Source organism: Scyliorhinus torazame, chromosome 8 (genome assembly GCF_047496885.1).
Source record: "Scyliorhinus torazame isolate Kashiwa2021f chromosome 8, sScyTor2.1, whole genome shotgun sequence".
Lineage (NCBI taxonomy): Eukaryota > Metazoa > Chordata > Chondrichthyes > Carcharhiniformes > Scyliorhinidae > Scyliorhinus > Scyliorhinus torazame.
Window position 1 is genome coordinate 40,258,565 of NC_092714.1, and position 23,392 is coordinate 40,281,956.

Sequence of the window (23,392 nt, forward strand, 5' to 3'; positions counted from 1 at the left end):
TGCCCATCATAATTTTGTAGACCTCTATCAGGTCGCCCCCTCAACCTCCGTCGTACAGTGCAGAAGGAGGCCATTCGGCCCTTTGAGTCTGCACCGGCTCTTGGAAAGAGCACCATACCCAAACTCAACACCTCCACCCAACACCAAGGGTAATTTGGACATTAAGGGCAATTTATCATTGGCCAATTCACCTAACCCGCACATCTTTGGACTGTGGGAGGAAACCGGAGCACCCGGAGGAAACCCACGCAGACACGGGGAGGACGTGCAGACTCCGCACAGACAATGACCCAAGCCGGAATCGAACCTGGGACCATGGAGCTGTGAAGCAATTGCGCTATCCACAATGCTACCGTGCTGCCCTTAAGAACAAATAAATCTACACTATATCATTTTACCGTCATCCATGTACCTATCCAATAGCTGCTTGAAGGTCCCTAATGTTTCCGACTCAACTACTTCCACAGGCAGTGCATTCCATGCCCCCACTACTCTCTGGGTAAAGAACCTACCTCTGATATCCCTCCTATATCTTCCACCTATCACCTTAAATTTATGTCCCCTTGTAATGGTGTGTTCCACCCGGGGAAAAAGTCTCTGACTGTCTACTCTATCTATTCCCCTGATCATCTTATAAACCTCTATCAAGTCGCCCCTCATCCTTCTCCGCTCTAATGAGAAAAGGCCTAGCACCCTCAACCTTTCCTCGTAAGACCTACTCTCCATTCCAGGCAACATCCTGGTAAATCTTCTTTGCACCTTTTCCAGAGCTTCCACATCCTTCCTAAAATGAGGCGACCAGAACTGTACACAGTACTCCAAATGTGGCCTTACCAAAGTTTTGTACAGCTGCATCATCACCTCACGGCTCTTAAATTCAATCCCTCTGTTAATGAACGCGAGCACACCATAGGCCTTCTTCACAGCTCTATCCACTTGAGTGGCAACTTTCAAAGATGTATGAACATAGACCCCAAGATCTCTCTGCTCCTCCACATTGCCAAGAACTCTACCGTTAACCCTATATTCCGCATTCATATTTGTCCTTCCAAAATGGACAACCTCACACTTTTCAGGGTTATACTCCATCTGCCACTTCTCAGCCCAGCTCTGCATCCTATCTATGTCTCTTTGCAGCCGACAACAGCCCTCCTTACTATCCACAACTCCACCAATCTTCGTATCGTCTGCAAATTTACTGACCCACCCTTCAACTCCCTCATCCAAGTCATTAATGAAAATCACAAACAGCAGAGGACCCAGAACTGATCCCTGCGGTACGCCACTGGTAACTGGGATCCAGGCTGAATATTTGCCATCCACCACCACTCTCTGACTTCTATCGGTTAGCCAGTTCGTTATCCAACTGGCCAAATTTCCCACTATCCCATGCCTCCTTACTTTCTGCATAAGCCCACCATGGGGAACTTTATCAAATGCCTTACTAAAATCCATGTACACTACATCCACTGCTTTACCTTCATCTACATGCTTGGTCACCTCCTCAAAGAATTCAATAAGATTTGTAAGGCAAGACCTACCTCTCACAAATCCGTGCTGACTATCCCTAATCAAGCAGTGTCTTTCCAGATGCTCAGAAATCCTATCCTTCAGTACCCTTTCCATTACTTTGCCTACCACCGAAGTAAGACTAACTGGCCTGTAATTCCCAGGGTTATCCCTAGTTCCTTTTTTGAACAGGGGCACGACATTCGCCACTCTCCAATCCCCTGGTACCACCCCTGTTGACAGTGAGGACGAAAAGATCATTGCCAACGGCTCTGCAATTTCATCTCTTGCTTCCCATAGAATCCTTGGATATATCCCGTCAGGCCCGGGGGACTTGTCTATCCTCAAGTTTTTCAAAATGCCCAACACATCTTCCTTCCTGACAAGTATTTCCTCGAGCTTACCAATCTGTTTCACACTGTCCTCTCCAACAATATCGCCCCTCTCATTTGTAAATACAGAAGAAAAATACTCATTTAAGACCTCTCCTATCTCTTCAGACTCAATACACAATCTCCCGCTACTGTGCTTGATCGGACCTACCCTCGCTCTAGTCATTCTCATATTTCTCACATATGTGTAAAAGGCCTTGGGGTTTTCCTTGATCCTACCCGCCAAAGATTGTTCATGCCCTCTCTTAGCTCTCCTAATCCCTTTTAACATCCTGGTAAATCTCTTCTGCACCCTCTCTAAAGCCTCCACATCCTTCTGGTAGTGTGGTGACCAGAATTGAACACTATACTCCAAGTGTGGCCTAACTAAGGTCTATACAGCTGCAACATGACTTGCCTCATCCCCGAAATCCCGATCATCCTCTTCACGGCCACTCAGGGCTTGCCAACCTTCCATGCCCTGAGACCACGTGTGTTGTGTATTCATGTTGTTCAATTACGTGATGTACTGATTACGTCATTGGCAGTCAGTCTACTCTAGCAGCCAGTGTGACAACCCCTTCTGCAATAAAGCTCTTGTTTGTTTGTCCCTTTGTGGTCTGCAAGCTTCTCTTTGAAAATACATGGGCGGGATTCTACATCCCGCCAGCCCCGTTTCCCAGCACGATGTGCCCCTGCCGGGGGATTCTCCGTTCCCACAGCCGGCCAATGGGGTTTCCCATTGTGGCCAACCCATGTCATTGGGAAGCCTGCGGTCGTGGGTAGGCTGCCGGCAAAGCGGAGGATCCCGCCGATGGAGAATCCCGCAGCACATCTTGAACTTAAGGCCTCCTGTGCCCAGATTTAGGATTCAACATCCACCTGCAGGTCTTCATCTGTCCACTGCAGCGCTGTTTCTGCAGGGACTAGAGGACTACCCATCTGATTGGTCGGCGGCTCTCTACAGTGAGACTTCCTCCTGAGCGAGGGGGCAGATATCCCGCCTGTAGCCACCTTACGCTCATTTGAGTACGGAATGCCTACAAGGCACGGAGTTGGCGGGAACTCTCTGGATGACAGGAAGCGAGCTCCTGCCATCTGGAAAAATTCAGACCGTAGCTGTGTGGGCCCCTTTGATGGGGAACAAGATGCTTCCTTGAAAAACATAGAACATTTGATTATATAACGCATGAAATTGCATATACCACAAGTTGCCAGTTCTAGCTCTGTCATGCTGTCCTGGGATGGCACCAAATGGACTTATAATGAGCTAAGAAAGTAGAAATATTAATTACGGTTTAAACATTTGTCTGTTAAAATGTTCAACATGGTTGGCCAGGTTTTCTTCTGACAGATGTTTTTTCTTTTAATTGGCAGAGAAGAAACAGAAAAATATTTGACCTTTGCCAAATGTATGGGAGAAAGTGTCAGAAATCTTATATTAGTGACAGAGGAACACATGACAAGGTGCACTGGACGTACGTATATTAACGCTTGGTAAAAGTAAAAATGGCATCTTCAGTACCGGCATGAATAGAGTGGTCCAGTTAATCCCAGCAGTGGCATTGGGACCACTGATATATCTAACGTTGTGTTAGCAGTATCTTCAATGTCAAACACTGCAGCCAACCAATCAGTAAATAGGCTCACACTATATTACTTTAAATTTCACCAGTCTAGGGCAAGGATGTTGGTAATTACTAAATAATCTGTTCTCGTGCCAACATCTAATTCGTGAATTCAATGTAAATTTAGATCAAATCACACTGCTGTGATATGAGTACGTATCTGTAAACCTGATGCTATGCTTTTTCCCTAACCCAGCACAAGCCCATCTCATCCATAGCAGTATAAAAATATGCAATAACAGTTGAGAATCTATTATATATAAATACAGTGAATGGAGAACATGTTTCATTGAAAATGTCACGGAACCTTATAAAACCTGTATTAACAGTTAAACCTGTACATGGCGCTGTTATTGCTTTCAATGTTAAAATGGATAAAGGATTGGTTAGCTAACAGGAATCAGAGAGTAGGGATGAATGGAGAGTAAGGATGGGTTTGCAAGCTGTAATTAGTTTAGTGCCACAAAAGTCAGTGTTGGAGCCTCAATTATTTACAATCCATATCATTGATTTGGATGAAGGGACCGAATGTATGGTAGTATAATTTGCTGGTGATACCAAGATAGGTAAGAAAGTAAGTTATCAAGAGGAGGTGAAGAGTCTGCAAAGGAATATACACAGGTTAAATGAGTGGGCAAAAAATTGTTTCATGGAATATTATGTGGAAAAATGTGAACTTGCCCACTTCGGAAGGAAGAATAGAAAAGCAGCATACTGTTTGAGATTGCAGAACTCAATGGTATAGAGGGATCTGAGGTCCAGGTGTATGAGTCATAACAAGTTAGCATGCAGTTACAACAAGTGATAAGGAAGGCAAATGAAATGTTGATGTTCATTCCAAGGGGAATGGAATATAGAAGTAGGGAAGTTTTACTGCAGCTGTATAGGGCATTGGTGAGACCGAACTGCAATACGCTGTACAGTTTTGGTTGCTTATTTGAAAATATATATAATTGCATTAGAAGCAGTACAGAGAATGTTTACTCAACTCATTCCTGGGATGAAGGGCATATATTATGAAGAAAGGTTGAATAGGCTGGGCCTATATCCATTGGAGTTTAGGAGAATTAGGTGATCTTATTGAAGACTTATTCCTGACTTGGAAATATATCACCGTTCCTCCACTGTCACTGGGTCAAAAATCCCGGAACTCCCTCCCTAATAGCACAGCAGGTGTACCTACACTACATAAGCTGCAGCGGTTCAATAAGGCAGCTCACCACCACCTTCTCGAGGGCAATTAGGGATGGACAACAAATGCTGGCCTAGCCAACGAAGTCCACATCCTGTAAAAATGAATTTTTAAAAACATATAGGATCCTGAGAGGACTTGACAGGATGGATACTGGGAGGATGTTTCCACTTGCAGAGGAAACTATTTTAAGAGGAAGAGGTCTCTCTTTTAAGACTGAGATGAAGGGAAGATGGGCTGGATTCTCTGGTCCGCCAGCCAGGTATTTCTGAGCGGCGCGCTTTTTGCTGGCAGCGGGATTATCTCTTCACGCTGCTTGTAAATGGGATTTCCCATTGAAGCCTCCCGACGCTGCTGGGAAACCTGCGGACAGAATACCCTGCCAGTGGGAAGAGAGAATCCCAGTTACTGGAGAATTCCAGCCTATTTTTCTCTCAGAGGGTAATTAGTCTGTGGAACCCTCATGGAGAGCAGTGGAAGCTGAGTCGCTAAATTTATTCAAGGCAGAGTTATACTGATTTTTGATAGAGGAAATCAAGGGTTATGGAGGGCAGATAGGAAAGTGGAGTTGAGACCACATCCAGATCAGTTATGATCTTATTAAATGGTGGCGTAGGCTTGAAGGACATTTGGCCCATGTTCTGATGCTCAGGGTATCTATTGCATATGCCTGGTGTCATACATTGTAGGTGCCATTTTATACTTCAAGTGTAGCTATTTACTTTAATTTCTTATTAACTTATTTTAGACTTTTCAAAAGTTTTGTGCAACTGCTTGCATATATGCAGTGTCTTTGACATAGAATTATTGGTGGGATTTTCCAGACCCTCCCATTGGCAGGATTTTGTGGTCCTGCCGAAGTTGACCCCCCCCCCCCCCCCCACCACCAATGGCGGGTTCCCTGGCAGCGAGGCGAGCAAACATGCATAAATCTTGGTGGGACCAGACGATCCCGTCAGTGGCCAATGACTTGACGCATCCGCCGTGGGAAAACTTCCTGCGCGAGGACGGGAGAATCCCAGCCAGTGTGTCAAAGTGCTTCGGAGAGCTGTGGTCAAGCAACAATTGTGAGAAAAATTAATTTGTGTGGCGCATCCAACACAGAATGAGGTCAATGCGTTGGGAACAGGTAATGTTGTGATCCACTACCTGCTGCCCTGTGCGCTGTTCTTCAATGATAAGTTTGTATAGCATCGTCCTACATGAACAATTTTCTCCCCTATTGACCTAAAGATGGAAATATTAGGGATGCCTAAACCTTAGTTTCCAAAATAAATTTTTAAGGTGGGCCCGGAAGATAGAGGAGCAGTAATGGGGTGAGGATAATGGATCCTGCGGCCTACACCGCTGAAAACATCATGAGAAAAAATATTTTTTGAATCTGGACATCTCTGTCGACCAATATTTATTGACACTCTCAAATTGCCCTTCTGAAGGTAATGGTGAACCTTCAACCTTCAGCGATGGCACCACTGGGACAAGCTTTTTGTAATCCATGTTTTGAATGTGCTTTTACAATATAGACAGGGATAGAGTTCCAGAAGTTTGGAGCCACTGTAGGTCAGCAAAGACAAAGGGTGGGATTCTCCACTCCCGCGCCGAAGTGCCCACGCCGTCGTGAACACCGTTGAGGTTCACGATGGCGCGAAATGGCCCTGATCCCGACCGATTCAGGCCCCGACAACGGGCTATGATTGGGACCGCGTCATCTACAAGCGTCAGGCCTTGTCGGCGCGTAAAGGCGGCGGCGCATAGATGACGCGGCCGATGCCGCATAACTGGCATCATCCGCGCATGCGCAGGTTGGCCGGCGCCAACCCGCGCATGCGTGGTTGCCGTCCTCTCTGAGTCCGCCCCGCAAGAAGATGGCGGACGGATCTTGCGGGGCCGTGGAAGGGAGGAGGTCCTCCTTCAGAGAGGACGGCCCGACGATCGGTGGGCACCGATCGTGGGCCATGCCACATTTGAGGTACCCCCCGGTGCAGGATCCCCACTCCCCCCCCCCCCCCCCCGCAGGCCACCCCCCCCAGCGTTCCCGCGCTGTTCCCGACGTCAGCGACCAGGTGTGGACGGCGCCAGGGGGAACCCGCCGTTTTGGCCTGGCCGCTCGGCCCATCTGGGCCTGAGAATAGCGGGGTGCTGGAGAATCGCCATTATGTCCGCGGAACTCGACGGGGCCGTTCCCGCCGCTTGGGAGAATCGCGGGAGGGCGTCGGACCGGCATCCCGGGAAATTCTGGCGGCCCAGGCCATTCTCCCAACCGGCGCGGGAGTGGAGAATCTCGCCCAAAGTGTTTGAGCATAACTTGGTTCCTGGATTAGTTGAGTTGAATATCATGAAAGCCTGGCCTGAAAGTTTTTAATTTCTATCACCAAGATGCAGGATGTGGATGAGGAGGGGGCCAAGGATAGATCCTTTGGCAGCCCTTGATATAATGGTACAGGGATTTGAATCAAAGCTCTTGCTGGAGATTTTGTGACCACAGTATAGAATCATGGAATTTACAGTGCAGAACGAGGCCATTCGGCCCATCAAGTCTGCACGGGCCCTTGGAAAGAGCACCCTACTTAAACCCACATATCCATCCAATTCCCGTAACCCAGTAACCCCACCCAACCTTTTTGGACACTAAGAGCAATTTATCATGACTAATCCACCTAACCTGCACATCTTTGGGCTGTGGGAGGAAACCGGAGCACCGGAACAAACCAATGTAGACACGGGGAGAACATGCAAACTCCAAAGGATAAATAAAAGTGGAACTGAAAGTAGTATAATCCCATTGAGTTGGTAACACAGGAGAAGTGTAAGAAGACACTATTAGGACCAGGTTGACCATGTCGAAAGCAGAAAGGTTCAGAATGACAAGAAGGAGAATTGCACCATCGTCACAGAGAATGTCATTTGTGACTCTGTTAGTACAAAGTTGGGAATCTGATTACATAATTGAAGCATAACCCAGTGAATTTCCTATCTTACAGAAGTGTCTTCACTTCAAAAGTATTTAATTGGCTGTAAAATGTTTGGGGAGGTTTTTTTAGGGCATTCTATGCCCTACACAGATACAAATAATTAGACAGATAACCATGATGAAACTTTGCTTTCTTATGAATCGCTCTTGCAATTTTGTCCATTACAGTAGTGAAATATGCTTGGATTCAAATGAAAAAGATGCATAGATACTGTATGTAATTACTTAGTAAAAATATATAGATATCTTAAACTAAATGGGGCAAAAAGCCTCCTTCTGCGCCATAAATGACTCCATGAAATGTTGGGGATTCCAATTCCACAAATTTTAGTTATAGCTTTGTCTAAGCATTGGTTGAATGTATTTTAATGTGGAGGAGTTACCATAAAAGTGGTAAAAGGATACTAGGTCTAATGTCTTTACAAGAAATCGGTAGAACTAAGCCCAATATGTAGGTTTGTTGTACTTAATGAATTTATTTTCCTTCTATCGCTTCTGATATAATATCATTATCTCCAGGTATCATCTCGTCTTGTGGTACTGCTTCCAATAACAGTTCAGGGGTGGCATCACTGGGACAGGCTTGTTCTTAGTATTCTTAAAACTGGTGCAAATTTGATTTCAGAATTTCCAGTGTTAATAAGGTGATTACTAGGTACCCAGCACTAACATGGATCACGAGCCATGAAATAGTATTGCATTAGTGTCATTCAGCCTAACATCCTGTTCACACTGAGAAAAGGAGCAGGAAACAGACCTGAAAATGTTTTTTAATGCCTGTTGCATACCAAGGCTTTCCAACTTCATTTTTTGAGCAGGATGTGTAATTGCTTGAAATATTTAATTTGGGCTACGGTTTTTAGAAGCCTGATTTTGATTGAACTGCGATATAGTTCCAAGTCAGCATGGTGTGTGGCTTGGAGGGAAACGAGCAGCTTATGGTCTCGCATGCACCTGCTGCCCTTGTCCTTTTTGGTGGTAGAGTTACGGGGTTAGACGTTGCTGTCAAAGGAGGCTTGACGAGTTGCTGTCATCACTTGGGATTGAAGGCTGGCTTCTGGCTTAACGATGGAGCCATCAGTTTTTACATCTTCCGCAATCGACAATCTCTAAATGCTCATTGAAGCCTGATTGTGTTAATGAGGTCTGACCATAAAAATAGTTTGTTTCCCCAGCTGGTTCCATCATGTGGGTGCAGTAGACTTCCTGACTCCCTAGATCCTGCCCACCATCTACAAGGTGCAAGTCAGGCGTGTAATGGAATACTCTCCACTTGCCTGGATACGTGCTACTCCAACAGCACCATCCAATACAAAGCAGCCCGCTTGATTGACATAAGTGGGGATTGCCTAGTCGGCGAAGCCCGTGTCCCATTTAAGAAAAACATTTTAAAAAGCCGACCAACGCGACCCTTTGCTTTTGGCCACGAAAGCACTAGACTTTTTCATTATGAATTTCTTAGAATTCCACCGATTGTTGGATCATAGTTCAGGGAACCATAGGTTGTAAAAATTGCATTCTTCTATGGATACCTGGGTTATTCAAAAATCCAGATAACTCTCATTACCAACTCTATAATTTATACAAAATTGGTATCATGGTGGTATTTCCTCTGTGTTGCCGCAGCATGTTTGGAATCGTGTCAAAATGTATTTAATGATCTCATTTTTTATCCTCTTTTTCCAGCCGTGAAGTCAGAATATCTCAAAATAGGAAAGGCTTTCTCAGATTTCTCAGCGTCTTTTGTGAAAAGCACCTATCACGGTAAAGTACATTGTTAGGCTTTGCTTCTGCCTTATGTTATTAATAAGCACAAGGGTTTTAATACATTATTTAGAAATATAAGATTTAACCTTCTGTATCTCATATTGGAACATCAGCCATAGTAAAGAGCAAGCAATTCACTAATATGTAGCTAACTTGCCGGGGAACCTTGGATGTTTTGACTTCGATCTTCGGTGTCTTTCAAGCTACTGGCAGGATTCTAGAAAACATCTGCTTTTGTACCTCTTTTATAACACACTTATTTTGGTTATAGTGCCATGGTTGCATTACATCTTATGTGCTATTCTCTTGTTTGAAAATGACTAAAATTAGTCTGCTCCACTTCTGCAGTGCTTTTTCCAATACCGTAAAGAGGTATCCCCACTGCAACCGTTCAAACGCCTTATCCGCGTCCAGAGACGCAATGATCTCCGAACCGGACTGGTCTCAGGAGTAAGCACCACATTAAGCAACCGGCACACATTCGCAGACAACTTCCACCCCTTTACGAACCCCCTCTGATCTTCCCCTATTGTGTCTGGAGGTACGACTCTAGTCTTAAAGCCAACACCTTGGCTAACAATTTTGTATCTACATTCAACAGGGAGATTAGATGGTATGACCCACACTCAGTGGGGTCTTTATTCTTTTTCAAAAGTAGCGAGATGAACACCTGCCCCAATGCTCCCAGGGGAGGGCCCTGCACCAAGGAATCTCTAAACATGCCAAGCAGCAATGGACCCAATTGATCCATGCACTTCCTATAGAACTCCATCGGGAACCCATCAGGCCCCGGCACCTTCCCTGACTGCATCTACTTCAATGCTCCCTGAATGTCCTCCAAACAAAGCAGGTCCCCAATTTCTCCTACAGTTCCTTCCTCACCTTGGGAAAAGCCAGACCTCCAAAAACTTTGCTATCCCTCCTCCACCTTTTGGTGACTCCGACCAATATAGCCTCTCATACAAAGCCTTGAACACCCAATTCACCTTCCCTGGATCGGAGAACAACGTATCCTCCTGGTCGCTAATCTGAACGATCTCCCTATCTGCGTCCTGCCGCATTAATTGATGTGCCAAGAGCCGACTCGCCTTCTCCCCATGTTCATAAACTGCCCCTTTTTCCCAGTTCCACTGCTGCACCGCTTTGTCCGTTGACATTAAGTTGAACTGCATTTGCAGTTCCTTCCTGTACACCAACAATTCAGGGGTTGGATCCCTCGCATATCCACGATCTACGTTTAAAATCTTATCCACCAATTTCTGTTGTTCCTCCCTGGCTTCCACGTCTGCCCTAACTGTTATAACTTCTCCTCTGATCACCGCTTTCAATGCTTCCCACAGAATCAAGGGTGAAAACTCCCAATTATCATTATTTGCAATGTATTCCTGTACGGCCCTCGAAATCTTCATACAGACCCCCAAATCTAACAACAGCCCAACATTTAACGGCCAACTCTTGACCTACTCCCAGCGCCAGGTCCACCCAATGTGCGGCGTGATCCGAGAACTGGTGAATATCCACACCCGGCACTGCAGCCACCAATCGCTTTAAGAACCACATAACATCCCAATTGGGCTATATACGTTTACCAGTACCACTGGTTTTCCCCTCCAGGATTCCCAAAATATCATAGTTTTTGCCACAGCTCAGCTTATACAGAAAGAGAAAAAAGCCGCGAGCATATATGGACTTCAGTAAGGCCTTTGACAAGGTCCCTCATGGCAGACTGGTACAAAAGGTGAAGTCACACGTGATCAGGGGTGAGCTGGCAAGACAGATACAGAACTGGCGAGGTCATAGAAGGCAAAGAGTAGCAATGGAAGGGTGCTTTTCTGATTGGAGGGCTGTGCCTAGTGGTGTTCCGCAGGGATCAGTGCTGGGACCTCTGCTGTTTGTAGTATATATAAATGATTTGGAGGAAAATGTAACTGGTCTGATTAGTAAGTTTGCGGACGACACAAAGGTTGGTGGAATTGCGGATAGCGATGAGGACTGTCAGAGGATACAGCAGGATTTAGATCATTTGGAGACTTGGGCGGAGAGATGGCAGGTGGAGTTTAATCCGGACAAATGTGAGGTAATGCATTTTGAAATGAAATGAAATGAAAATCGCTTATTGTCACAAGTAGGCTTCAAATGAAGTTACTGTGAAAAGCCCCTAGTCGCCACATTCCGGCGCCTATTCGGGGAGGCTGGTACGGGAATTGAACCGTGCTGCTGGCCTGCCTTAAAAGCCAGCGATTTAGCCCAGTGTGCTAAACCAGCCCCTTTTGGACGGTCTAATACATGTAGGGAATATACAGTGAATGGTAGAACCCTCAAGAGTATTGACAGTCAGAGAGATCTAGGTGTACAGGTCCACAGGCCACTGAAAGGGGCAACACAGGTGGAGAAGGTAGTCAAGAAGGCATACAGCATGCTTGCCTTCATTGGCCGGGGCATTGAGTATAATAATTGGCAACTCATGTTGCAGCTGTATAGAACCTTAGTTAGGCCACACTTGGAGTATAGTGTTCAATTCTGGTCGCCACACTACCAGAAGGATGTGGAGGCTTTAGAGAGGGTGCAGAAGAGACTTACCAGGATGTTGCCTGGTATGGAGGGCATTAGCTATTAGGGGAGGTTGAATAAACTTGGTTTGTTCTCACTGGAACGAAGGAGGTTGAGGGGTGACCTGATATAGGTCTACAAAATTGTGAGGGGCATAGACAGAGTGGATAGTCAGAGGCTTTTCCCCAGGGTAGAGGGGTCAATTACTAGGTTTAAGGTGCGAGGGGCAAGGTTTAGAGGAGATGTACGAGGCAAGTTTTTTACACAGAGGGTAGTGGGAGGTTTCCAGTGTGACATGCGCGGCCGGATCCTCTGCCATTTTGTCTCCTTCGAGTTCTTTTATCGGGTTCCCTGTCTGGGATTTCGGCCTTCTGATGGGCTTTGGGGGGCACCTCAGTTCGCCACTGACCTCCCTTGACCCACTGCGGGGTCCACCTTGTCAGGGCCATAATAGGGCAAACTTGCACCAAATCCCGCTGTGGGGGGTCAGTGCATAATGGGGGGGGGGGGGGGGGGGGCGGTGAGGGAAGGAGGGTGGAGACTCTGGGGGGATCACCGGTTTGCACCTTCCTGCTGGCATGGGCCATTTAACTCACTACCCTCCCCAGCAGGGGATCGGAACATCAGAATGGGGAATACCGTTTCATAGCCATGCTCCATTCTCTGCCCAATCGGGAAACCCGATACCGGAGGCAGGCAATGGGGAATCCACCCCAAGGTGTCATCTTCTGTTTTAACCATTCCTTCAACCTGATTTAAAAACAAACACCGAGTCGTATTTTGGCCATTAGGATAGCTTCAGCTCAAGTCAAGCAAGCTCTGTCATAAAACAATAACAGAAGTTTGTTTCTTCACAAACATCTGTTTTTCAAGTTTCTCCAACTATCTTGACTATTAATTGCCCAACAAGTCAAAACTGACCCACACAATTGTAAACTGTGGTTACAGAATACAATCCATAGATATTTCAAATTCTATAAATTAGTAGAATTCTCAAACTCATACACCTGCAAAGCAAATCAATATGAACCCAGAGTTGGGAGGGAAATAACAGAGCCGATGATCTCACTCCTCTTAGGATTGACACCATATGGAATGCAGTTTGAAAAGGGTGTCAGATAATATTGATGAAATGGGCAGAAGGTCCCTCAGAACACTGTATACGTGCATGCATGTTTCTTGAGTTATATTCCGTGACGCAATTGCACGCGTCAAAGAAGGCATAACTAGCAGCATATCGCAATGTAAAAGCGACTAAATTGGGGAGGCCATTTCAAGCTGATTCTCAAAGTTTGTGGGATGGATCTTAGGGAATGTGTGTAAATCGAGGGATTGCGAATCTGGAGACCCATTTACTCTCTCATGACTTTTGTTTTAATTGATTTCAGTCGAACATGGAGCCACAGGGATTGGCAGCTCAAGTGCGCACAATCCCAATACATTGTCCATATTTTATCAATGATAATCACTGCCTGATCCAACTGACTTCACACAGGCCATTTCTTTAAAGTAAGCAATTCAAGCCCTAACTTTCTTACCTGTTCCCACAGACCAGTGCAAATGACTATTGGTGGCCATCTTGCATGGCCATTTTGCATTGCCAGGAGAGACAGAGTTTAAATGCACATAAAGCTGCCAATGCTTTCTAAGCAATTAAAGTTCAAGCCATGTCCTCCACACCTGCATAGATCTACCTCATAGATCAGAGATTGAAGTTAAAAATGATATCCTGCTTGACCAATAATACAGCTGCAAGATAAGTATAAATGCAGCACTACAGAACAGTACTACTGAACGCTACATTGCAGGCTTCATTGTCATATCAGCATAATACATATTAAACTTTTAAAACTTATTTTTCAAAAGGGAAAGGCTCCATTGGAAATGCGTTGTCATTTGTTGGAAAAACATATGATGATATCGGGAATCTTTATTTTGATCAGGTAAATTGGGATAATTGAATGTAATTATTTGAAAATATTTACTCGTGTTTTTATTGATTATTCGTTGATTCATGTTAAACAATGCTGTTTTGTAAAATTATTGGTTTAATTGCAATATAAGAAGTACCTGGTATGATTCTTGTTTGCCTTCTAGCCAAAGAAAGATGTCCACTGCTTGCTTGAGATCAGTAAAGAATACAAAGGGCTGCTGAACTGTTTTCCTGATATTATAAACCTCCTCAAGGTTAGTTACAGGTTGAAGTTTTTGTTAATTATGAAACTAATGTGCTCCAAGAGGAAAACAATAATGTTGGTAGTTTATGTAGTTATTGGATTATACTGTAAATTGTGGTGTATACGTCGACCCAGTGTACAAGCCAACCCTAATTTTCTGACCCCCAAAATTATGTTTTTTGCATATACCCGGTGCATTCGTCAGCACCCATTTTCAGCTCTGACATGCTATATTCATATTAATAGCCACCCTCAATGTTTTTTACCCAACAAATGCATATTTCACTTACAAATGGGCACAAGGGATCAAGTGGACAAAATGGACAGTGTTGCAAAGATGTGCAGGAGGTTACGCCACGCCTAATCTTTGCCGATGACATTTCATAATGGGCATACACGCCCATGCCAGCAGCTCACTTCTATGCTCGGCACTCAAGGCCACCCCTGTTTTAGGAGGGATTTTTCCAGGCTTCAGAAGTCTACTTAAAAGTATTTATGCCAGCCACTAATCTCAGCAGGGATCACTCGGCAAGAACCCTCACGAGCCAAAGATTCCCGGGGTTGATTGTGTTGCACAAATTCTGTGTGAGACTGAAGAGGATACTAATGAACCTATTTCTCTCAAAAGAAAAGTAAGGCATAAGCTGTCCATTGTGCCGCATCCTATTCAAGGTCCTCATTAATGATGTACTAAAAAGCATTACAAAGGACAGATTCAGAATTTATTTTACAGGCATTTTGAAAGAGCGACAGTTGGGAATTGAGTGCCGTCTACGCATTATCATAAGCAATGGGCTAATCAGTGGAAAGTGGTGGTAAATACTGTGAGTTTGTTGCTCAAGAGAGGACCTCAAATGGTACTGAATGGAAGATGCAAGGGACCTTGCTTAGAGCGCAAGAGGATGCCAACTTTACCCTGGACACAGTCATTTCGGGTCACCATGAGAAGGGCCATAGGACACATTGGTTTCTGTTTTCTTTCTTCATTGATATTTTCACATTGAACCCTACTATATTTTGGCTGCTAGTTATAAAATGCTCCCTACAAGTAGTCAATTCAATTATGTGTCACATTTCAATCCCCTAAATTAACTCAAGAAATGTTTATTTCCTAATCATGTGCCAGTCATCAATAAGCAAATGTTGAGGAATTTATTGAGAAATCAAGGAGTGGTGTATTCCTTGACTCGAAATACACACACATATGGGGTGCGATTCTCCGAACCCCTGCCGGTCGGAGAATCGCCGGGGGCTGGCGTGAATCCCGCCCCCGCCGTGTCCCGAATTCTCTGCCACCAGAGATTCGGCGGGGGCGGGAATCGCGCCGCACCGGTCAGCGGAAATCGCGCCGGTCGGCGGGCCCACCACCGGCGGTTCTCCGGTCCGCGATGGGCCGAAGTCCCGCCGCTGTCAACCCACGCCAGCCGGCGTGGATTGAACCACCTTTCGAATGGCGGGACAAGGCGGCGCGGGCAGGCTCCGGGGTCCTGGGGGGGGGCGCGGGACGATGGCCTGGCCCGCGATCGCGGCCCACCGATCCGCAGGCGGGCCTGTGCCATGGGGGCACTCTTTTCCTTCCGCCTTCGCCTTTGTCTTCACTATGGCGGAGGCGGAAGAGACCCCCTCCACTGCGCATGCGCGGGGATCTGTGAGCGGCCGCTGACGCTCCCGCGCATGCGCCGCACGGCAAAGTCATTTCCGCGCCAGCTGGCGGGGCGCCAAAGGCCTTTCCCGCCAGCCGGCGGGGCGGAAATCACTCCGGCGTGAGCCGAGCCCCTCAAGGTGAGGGCTCGGCCCCTCAAGATGCGGAGAATTCCGCACCTTTGGGGCGGCACGATGCCGGACTGATTCGCGCCGTTTTTGGCGCCGGTCGGCAGACATCGCTCCGATTGCGGAGAATCCCGCCCATGAAGTCAGACAGGATTCTTTGAGGCTTTTAAAGAAACCCTGCATTATCGATTTTGAAGAGAACGTTAACTTATCAATTCTCTGAGGGAAAGTGGACAAATTCGTCCACCACCTTCGATTGTAGGCAGCTGGGTGGTGGTACCGACAGTGCAGGACATTAGGAGGGAGGGCCATTGGACAGTATCCCCCCCCCCCCCCCGCCACTGCAGTGGGATCCTCCAGTCCCGCTGTGGTCAATGGGTTTTCCCATTGTTTGCACTCTCCGCCTTTGCCGAACCCACAGTCAGGGGGTTGCCTGGACCAGAAGATCCCGCTGGCAGGAACAGCCGGAAAATGTCACCGTTGTGACGAACGTTCTGTGAGGCGGTCCCCTCCCCATTTCCCTTGCATTCTTCCTGAAATCAGGTGGTTTTTGCTTGAAAAATCCAGGTCAGAGTGTAACAATGGGTGTTTACCTTATGAACAAAAACTGAATGAAGCAAATGAAATACAGAACCCTCACAAATTGAGTTTTTCAAACAGAAATTGATGTTTAATATTAAAATTAGCTTTGCTTTGCATTAGATGTTAGTTATATTTTCGTGCTAGCTTCCTTTCAACAAGCTTGCTCTCAAAAGGACCTTCCTTGGTGACATCCATTTACAGGTGCTGGAAAGTGGCGACTAGGGGCTTTTCACAGTAACTTCATTGAAGCCTACTTGTGACAATAAGCCATTTTCATTTTCATTTCATTTCCACTCCCTCCTTTGTAGTTGAAATTCGGCTAAACTATGCGATATCATTACTGAACATGTGGATAATGACCTCGATTTTTCATTCTCCTGCTAATAATTGCCATCTTAGCAGAACCATATTACTTCACCCTAAAATTCTGCAATAGTTGTCCAAATCAGTAATTTGTTTACATTCAGTCACCAAGAATGCATTAAAATGGAATACATTACACGTCTTCATTTTGGATACTACTATCCACATTGGTTTTGTGAAAATTAAGTATCGATATTGAATCATAAATGAGCAGTAGGAGATTAACACCTGTTAGCACTGTGAAGGTAACTCCTTGGGCACACAAATTATAAAAGGAAATCGTACACAGTTTATCGGTTTCTTTTGTAGCACAAAGTTTCACGTGCACCTCGTGACTACATTGCATTAAAACACACTCGGGCCATTGCAACAGCGTCTGGCCATAACCAATGATCAGCACTATGTTGGCACAAATTATTCCTAATCCGATTTTTAGTTGGGAGACTTCTGAAGGAATCAGAAACGTGGCAGCCTTGATAACAGAAATGATGTGAGCTATTAAGTAAAAGCACATGGTTGAAAAGATTCCCTTCTCCTTAGAATCCCACAGCAGCAGTAGCAGAATGAAAGAAACAGTTAATTTAGTTCCATATATGGATTTTGGTGTGATAACAATCAGTCCTTGTTGCATAATCCAGTGTCTGTGGTGGTAATGGTCCATCCAGTACAATAAAGAAGCAAAGGATACACATGCAGTTGAGACTACTACAAGGTGAAAGTCAGATGGCCAAGTTGGAGTAGATTTAAAATAATGCTGGTCAGGTTGCAAAAGCATGCCCATCTCAATAGCACTGATCATTTGAACAACAGCCCCCGTAGTGAATGCCACAGCAAGACTAAAAATGCCCACTTCTGTGAAACGTGACAGATGACGACATTGTTCCTTACTAGCACCAGCCTCCAGGAAGAGAATAGTGCTGTTCATTGTAAGGCACGACACAGCACAGAAAAGACAGAGCGCTGTCCATTCAAAATCCACTGGACCTTTCAGAGTGATGAGGGAAAAACCCGCAAAACTGAGCAGTAGTTCCAACCAGCGCAGAACAGGGATCCTCTTCCTCGAAACACCCATATTTGATGCCAAATGGTTTAAACGAGAAGTCTTGCTTTCAAGATGAAATTTAAAGCAACTTTAAACTCACTCCGTTGCACAACACTTTGGTACTTGCACTTTCATTCTCCTTCCCACACACAACTGGAATGTTCCCTCCTACTCCTAGTGCTGGCTGCTCGTACGCTGGCACCAAGTGGTGCAGCTTTTATTGACTTATTTGATAATGATCTTTCATTCAACAAGGCTGTGCTCAGATACACTACAGATGAAAATAGGATAATTATATTTCATACCAACTGAACAGAATTCGCTCCTGAATACTATCTCCAAACTAACATCACTACATGTCACAAATGTATCACCATTTTGGTTGAAAATTCAGCATGTTTTGTTTGAAATGCAATTTCTAAAATTATTATAAATACGTTTGTTGAGATTATTTGAAAAAAATTGCTGATCTCATACAGTAGATTTCCTTTCCTGTTGGAGTAAATGTTCAGGGTGTTTATGGAAGTTTGAAGACATACTGGCTTCGATATTTGGGTGCACCCATTTGAGGACTTCAATGTCCATCACCAAGAGTGGCTCGGTAGTGCCACCACAGACTGAGCTGGCTGGGTCCCAAAGGACATAGCTGCTAAACTGGGACAGCAGCAGGTGATGAGGGAACCAACAAGCTGCTAAACTGGGACGCCAGCAGGCGATGAGGGCCAACAAGAGGTAAAAACACACTTGACCTTATCTTCACCAGCCTGCCTGCTGCAGATGCATCTGTCCATGAAAGTATCGATAGACGTGACCACCACACAGTCCTTGTGGAGACAAAATCCCGTCTTCACATTGAGAATATCGTCCATCATGTTGTGTGGCACTAACACCGTGCTAAATGGTATAGACTTCGAACAAATCTAGTAGCTCAAGAGTGGGCATCCATGAGGTGCTGCGGGCCATCAGCAGCAGCAGAATTGTCCTCAACCACAATCTGCAACCTCATGGCCTGGCATATCTCCCACTCTACCATTACCACTGATGCACGATCAATTCCAATCAAAGATGAGGTAGTACCATAACTGAAGGCTTTAATCGACTAGAACTGTTCCGCAGCAGCTTCGGTACAGAAATGAGGGCTGCTGGGATGGCACTGGTTCTTATACCCCGCCTGTCAGGGCGGAGCTACGTACCAAACAGCCAATGGTAAACTCCTAGGTTTAACCAATGGTCTTCAGCCTCTCGGGTACTGTAATACCTGATAATACCACATTCACCCCCTGTTAAAAAAGAGTCTGGCGGGGGTGGTGGCCAGTGGTTACAATTGCATCTAACATGGTGTGATCAGATATGGAGGTACTGTGATACCTCCTAACAGAGTTGTCGAGAATATTTACAAGCGTGGAAGATATATACATTCAGTGTTCATTTACAGTTACAGTTACAGTGTAGCAATCAGTCGGTCGGGTGGCCTGGTCGTCCTCCTGGATTGTCTGGGCTTCGGTGGTGATTCTGGTGGGGGTCCGGGTGTCTGCGACTCCGGGAGCGTGGCTTCGGCCTCCATGGCAGCTTCGTCACCCCTAGACGGCGCTGGTGGGGCAAACAGTTGACACGAAAGGGGGGCGCCTGTAGGGGGCGTCGGTGGGTGGGAGGGCCTAGGCAGGAGTGGTGGGAGGACTGACCCTCCAGTGAGGTGCTGTGGAGGGGGGGGGGGGGGGTGCAATGGTTTGGGTGCGCGTGGGGTTCCGGCGGGCGCCAGGTCCCGAAGGGAGACTGTATCTTGCCGGCCGTCAGGGAACGCCACGTAGGCGTACTGGGGGTTAGCGTGCAGCAGGTGGACCCTCTCGACCAACGGGTCCGACTTGTGCGCCCGCACGTGCTTCCGAAGCAGGATGGGTCCGGGTGTTGCTAGCCAGGTTGGGAGCGAGGTCCCGTAGGAGGACTTCCTGGGGAAGACAAGGAGACGTTCATGAGGTGTCTGGTTGGTAGTTGTACAGGATGGCGTAGAGGGCCTCCGGGAGGACTTCTTGCCAGCGGGAGATTGGGAGATTCCTGGATCGTTGGGCCAGTAGGACGGTCTTCCAGACTGTTCCGTTCTCCCTCTCTACCTGCCCATTTCCCCAGGGGTTGTAACTTGTCGTCCTGCTTGAGGCAATGCCCCTGTTGAGCAGGAATTGACGCAGTTCGTCGCTCATAAAGGAGGACCCCCTATCACTGTGTATGTACGCGGGGAAACCGAACAGTGTAAAGATACCCTGGAGGGCCTTGATGACGGTGGTTGCGGTCATGTCGGGGCAGGGGATGGCGAATGGGAACCTGGAGTACTCGTCAATCACGTTCAGGAAGTACATGTTGCGATCGGTGGAGGGGAGGGGGTCTTTGAAGTCCATGCTGAGACGTTCAAAAGGACGGGAAGCCTTTATCAAGTGCGCCCTCTCTGGCCGGTCGAAGTGCGGTTTGCACTCCGCGCAGATTTGGCAGTCCTTGGTGACTGTCCTGACCTCCTCGATGGAGTAGGGCAGGTTGCGGGTCTTAATGAAGTGGAAAAAACGAGTGACCCCCGGGTGGCAGAGGTCCTCGTGGAGGGCTCGGAGGCGGTCCACTTGTGCAGTGGCACATGTGCCGTGGGACAGGGCATCAGGAGGCTCGTTTTGCTTCCCAGGACAGTACAAGATCTCGTAGTTGTAGGTGAAGAGTTCTATCCTCCACCGCAAGATCTTGTCGTTTTTTATCTTGCCCCGCTGTACATTATCGAACATGAACGCCACCGACTGTTGGTCAGTGGCGGCCAGAGCTACGTCGGACGCATCGCTCTCGACCTGGAAGGGGAGGGATAGTCGATGGCGCGCATCGTGGCCTTTGCAATGTCTGCTTTGATGCGGCTGAAGGCCTGGCGGGCCTCCGTTGACAGGGGGAAGGTTGTGGACTGGATTAGGGGTCGGGCTTTGTCTGCGTAGTTAGGGACTCACTGGGCGTAATAACTGAAAAACCCGAGGCAGCGCTTCAGGGCCTTGGAGCATTGAGGGAGGGGGAATTCCATAAGGGGGCGCATGCGTTCAGGGTCGGGGCCTATAACTCAATTTTGCACTACGTAGCCGAGGGTGGCTATGCGGTCGGAGCTAAATACACATTTATCCTTATTATACGTTAAGTTAAGGATTTCCGCGGTCTGGAGAAATTTTCGGAGGTTGGTGTCGTGGTCCTGCTGGTCATGGCCGCAGATGGTGACGTTATCAAGATACGGGAATGTTGCGCGTAAGCCGTACCGGTCAACCATTTGGTCCATCTCGCGTTGGAAGACCGAGACCCCATTAGTGACACCAAAGGGAACCCTTATAAATTGATAGAGCCGCCCATCTGCTTCGAAGGCAGTGTATTTGTGGTCACTAATACGGAGGGGTAGCTGATGGTAGGCGGACGTGAGATCCACCTTGTATTTCGCGATCCTGTTTACCAGGTCGGATATGCGGGGGAGAGGGTACGCATCCAGCTGCATATAGCACAATCAATCACTCACGAGGCGAGAAGAGATGAAGTCAATCGATGGCTTTATTACGCAGACTTGTTCCCCAGTAGCTCGGTTATAGAATGCGGCTGCTGGGAGAACCCGGGTTCTTATACTCCGCATTACTGGGTGGATCCAGCAGGCGGCAGATCCAATCAGGACACAGTGTCTGTCCACCAATAGCCTCTCGGCATCACTGGGTACCGTACTACCCCTAATACATACCACCACATTCACCCCTTGTTAAAAAAGAACCCGGCGGGGTGGTGGGTCGCATGGTGGTAGGGGTTTACAAAGTCGGTGCTGGGATTCCATTAACACAGTGGCTATGCACCGATATCAACGATTAACTACTTACAATGCCGCTTTTACTGGGCTACTGAATTATTTACAGATCTTGCTTTGTCACGCAGATTCAATGAGTCGAGTGGGTGCACTGGTCGTCCTTGCCGATCGTCTCAGCTCCGGTGGTGGTGCAGGCGCTGGCTCGGGCACTGTCGTCTCTAGGAGCGTCGGGATGTTTGTTCCTGTTTCACTACTCCTGGGCGGGCACGGGAGGAGGACCGATCTGCCCGGGAAGGGAGCGGCTGTGGGGTGCGCCGGCGGGAGGGAGGGGGTGATTGGTGTTGGGGGTGTGTGGGGAGCTCCGGCGGGCGCCAGGTCCCGCAGGGAGACCGTGTCCTATCGGTCGTTGGGGTATGCCACGTAGGCGTATTGAGGGTTCGCATGGAGGAGATGAACCCTCTCGACCAACGGGTCCGATTTGTGCGCCCGCACATGCTTTCGGAGCAAGATGGGTCCTGGGGCTGCCAGCCAGGTCGGAAGTGACATTCCGGAGGAGGACTTCCTAGGGAAGACAAGGAGGTGCTCGTGAGGCATTTGATTAGTTGTAGTACACAGCAGCGACCGGATGGAGTGGAGGGCATCTGGGAGGACTTCCTGCCAACGGAAAACTGGGAGACTTCTGGACCGTAGGGCCAGTAGGACAGTCTTCCAGACCGTACCGTTCTCCCTCCCTACCTGACCGTTCCCCCGGGGGTTGTAACTGGTCGTCCTGCTCAAGGCGATGCCCTTGCTGAGCAGGAATTGACGCAGTTCGTCGCTCATGAAGGAGGACCCCCTATCGCTATGGTTGTAGGCGGGGGAACCGAACAATGTAAAGATGGCGCAGAGGGCTTTAATGACCGTGGCCGCGGTCATGTCGGGGCAGGGGATGGCGAAAGGGAAACGTGAGTATTCGTCAACCACGTTTAGGAAGTACGTGTTGCGATTGGTGGAGGGGAGGGGGCCTTTGAAGTCCAGACTGAGGCGCTCAAAGGGACGGGAAGCCTTTATCATGTGCGCTCTATCTGGCCTGAAAAAGTGCGGCTTGCACTCTGCGCAGATTTGGCAGTTCCTGGTGGCTGTTCGGACCTCCTTGACGGAGTTGGGGAGGTTGCGGGTCTTCACGAAGTGGTAGAACCGAGTGACCCCCGGGTGGCAGAGGTCCTCGTGGAGGGCTTGGAGACGGTCCACTTGTGCGTTGGCACATGTGCCACGGGATAGGGCATCGAACGGCTCGTTCAGCTTTCCGGGACGATACAAGATCTCATAATTATATGTGGAGGGTTCGATCCTCCACCGCAAGATCTTGTCGTTCTTGATCTTGCCCCGCTGCGCATTATCGAACATGAAGGCTACCGACCGTTGGTCAGTGAGGAGAGTGAATCTCCTAACGGCCAGGTAATGCCTCTAATGTCGCACAGCTTCCATTATGGCCTGGGCCTCCTTTTCCACTGAGTAGTGGCGGATTTCTGAAGCGTGGAGGGTACGGGAGAAAAAGGCCACGGGTCTGCCCGCTTGGTTGAGAGTGGCCGCCAGAGCTACGTTGGATGCGTCGCTCTCGACTTGGAAGGGGAGGGACTCGTCGATTGCGTGCATCGTGGCCTTTGCGATATCCACTTTGATGCGGCTGAAGGCCTGACG

The 23,392-nt window shown here is 47.6% G+C and overlaps 1 protein-coding gene across 1 annotated transcript in view; it reads left to right on the plus strand.

Moving 5' to 3' along the window:
- LOC140427776 (sorting nexin-9-like) overlaps positions 1–23,392 on the plus strand; it is a 169,236-nt gene that overhangs the window by 122,346 nt on the left and 23,498 nt on the right. Inside the window, exons 11-14 of the mRNA XM_072513416.1 lie at positions 3,258–3,358; positions 9,358–9,435; positions 13,855–13,931; positions 14,086–14,175. Coding sequence (XP_072369517.1) covers positions 3,258–3,358; positions 9,358–9,435; positions 13,855–13,931; positions 14,086–14,175 — 346 coding nt within the window. The remainder of the gene's footprint in view (positions 1–3,257; positions 3,359–9,357; positions 9,436–13,854; positions 13,932–14,085; positions 14,176–23,392) is intronic.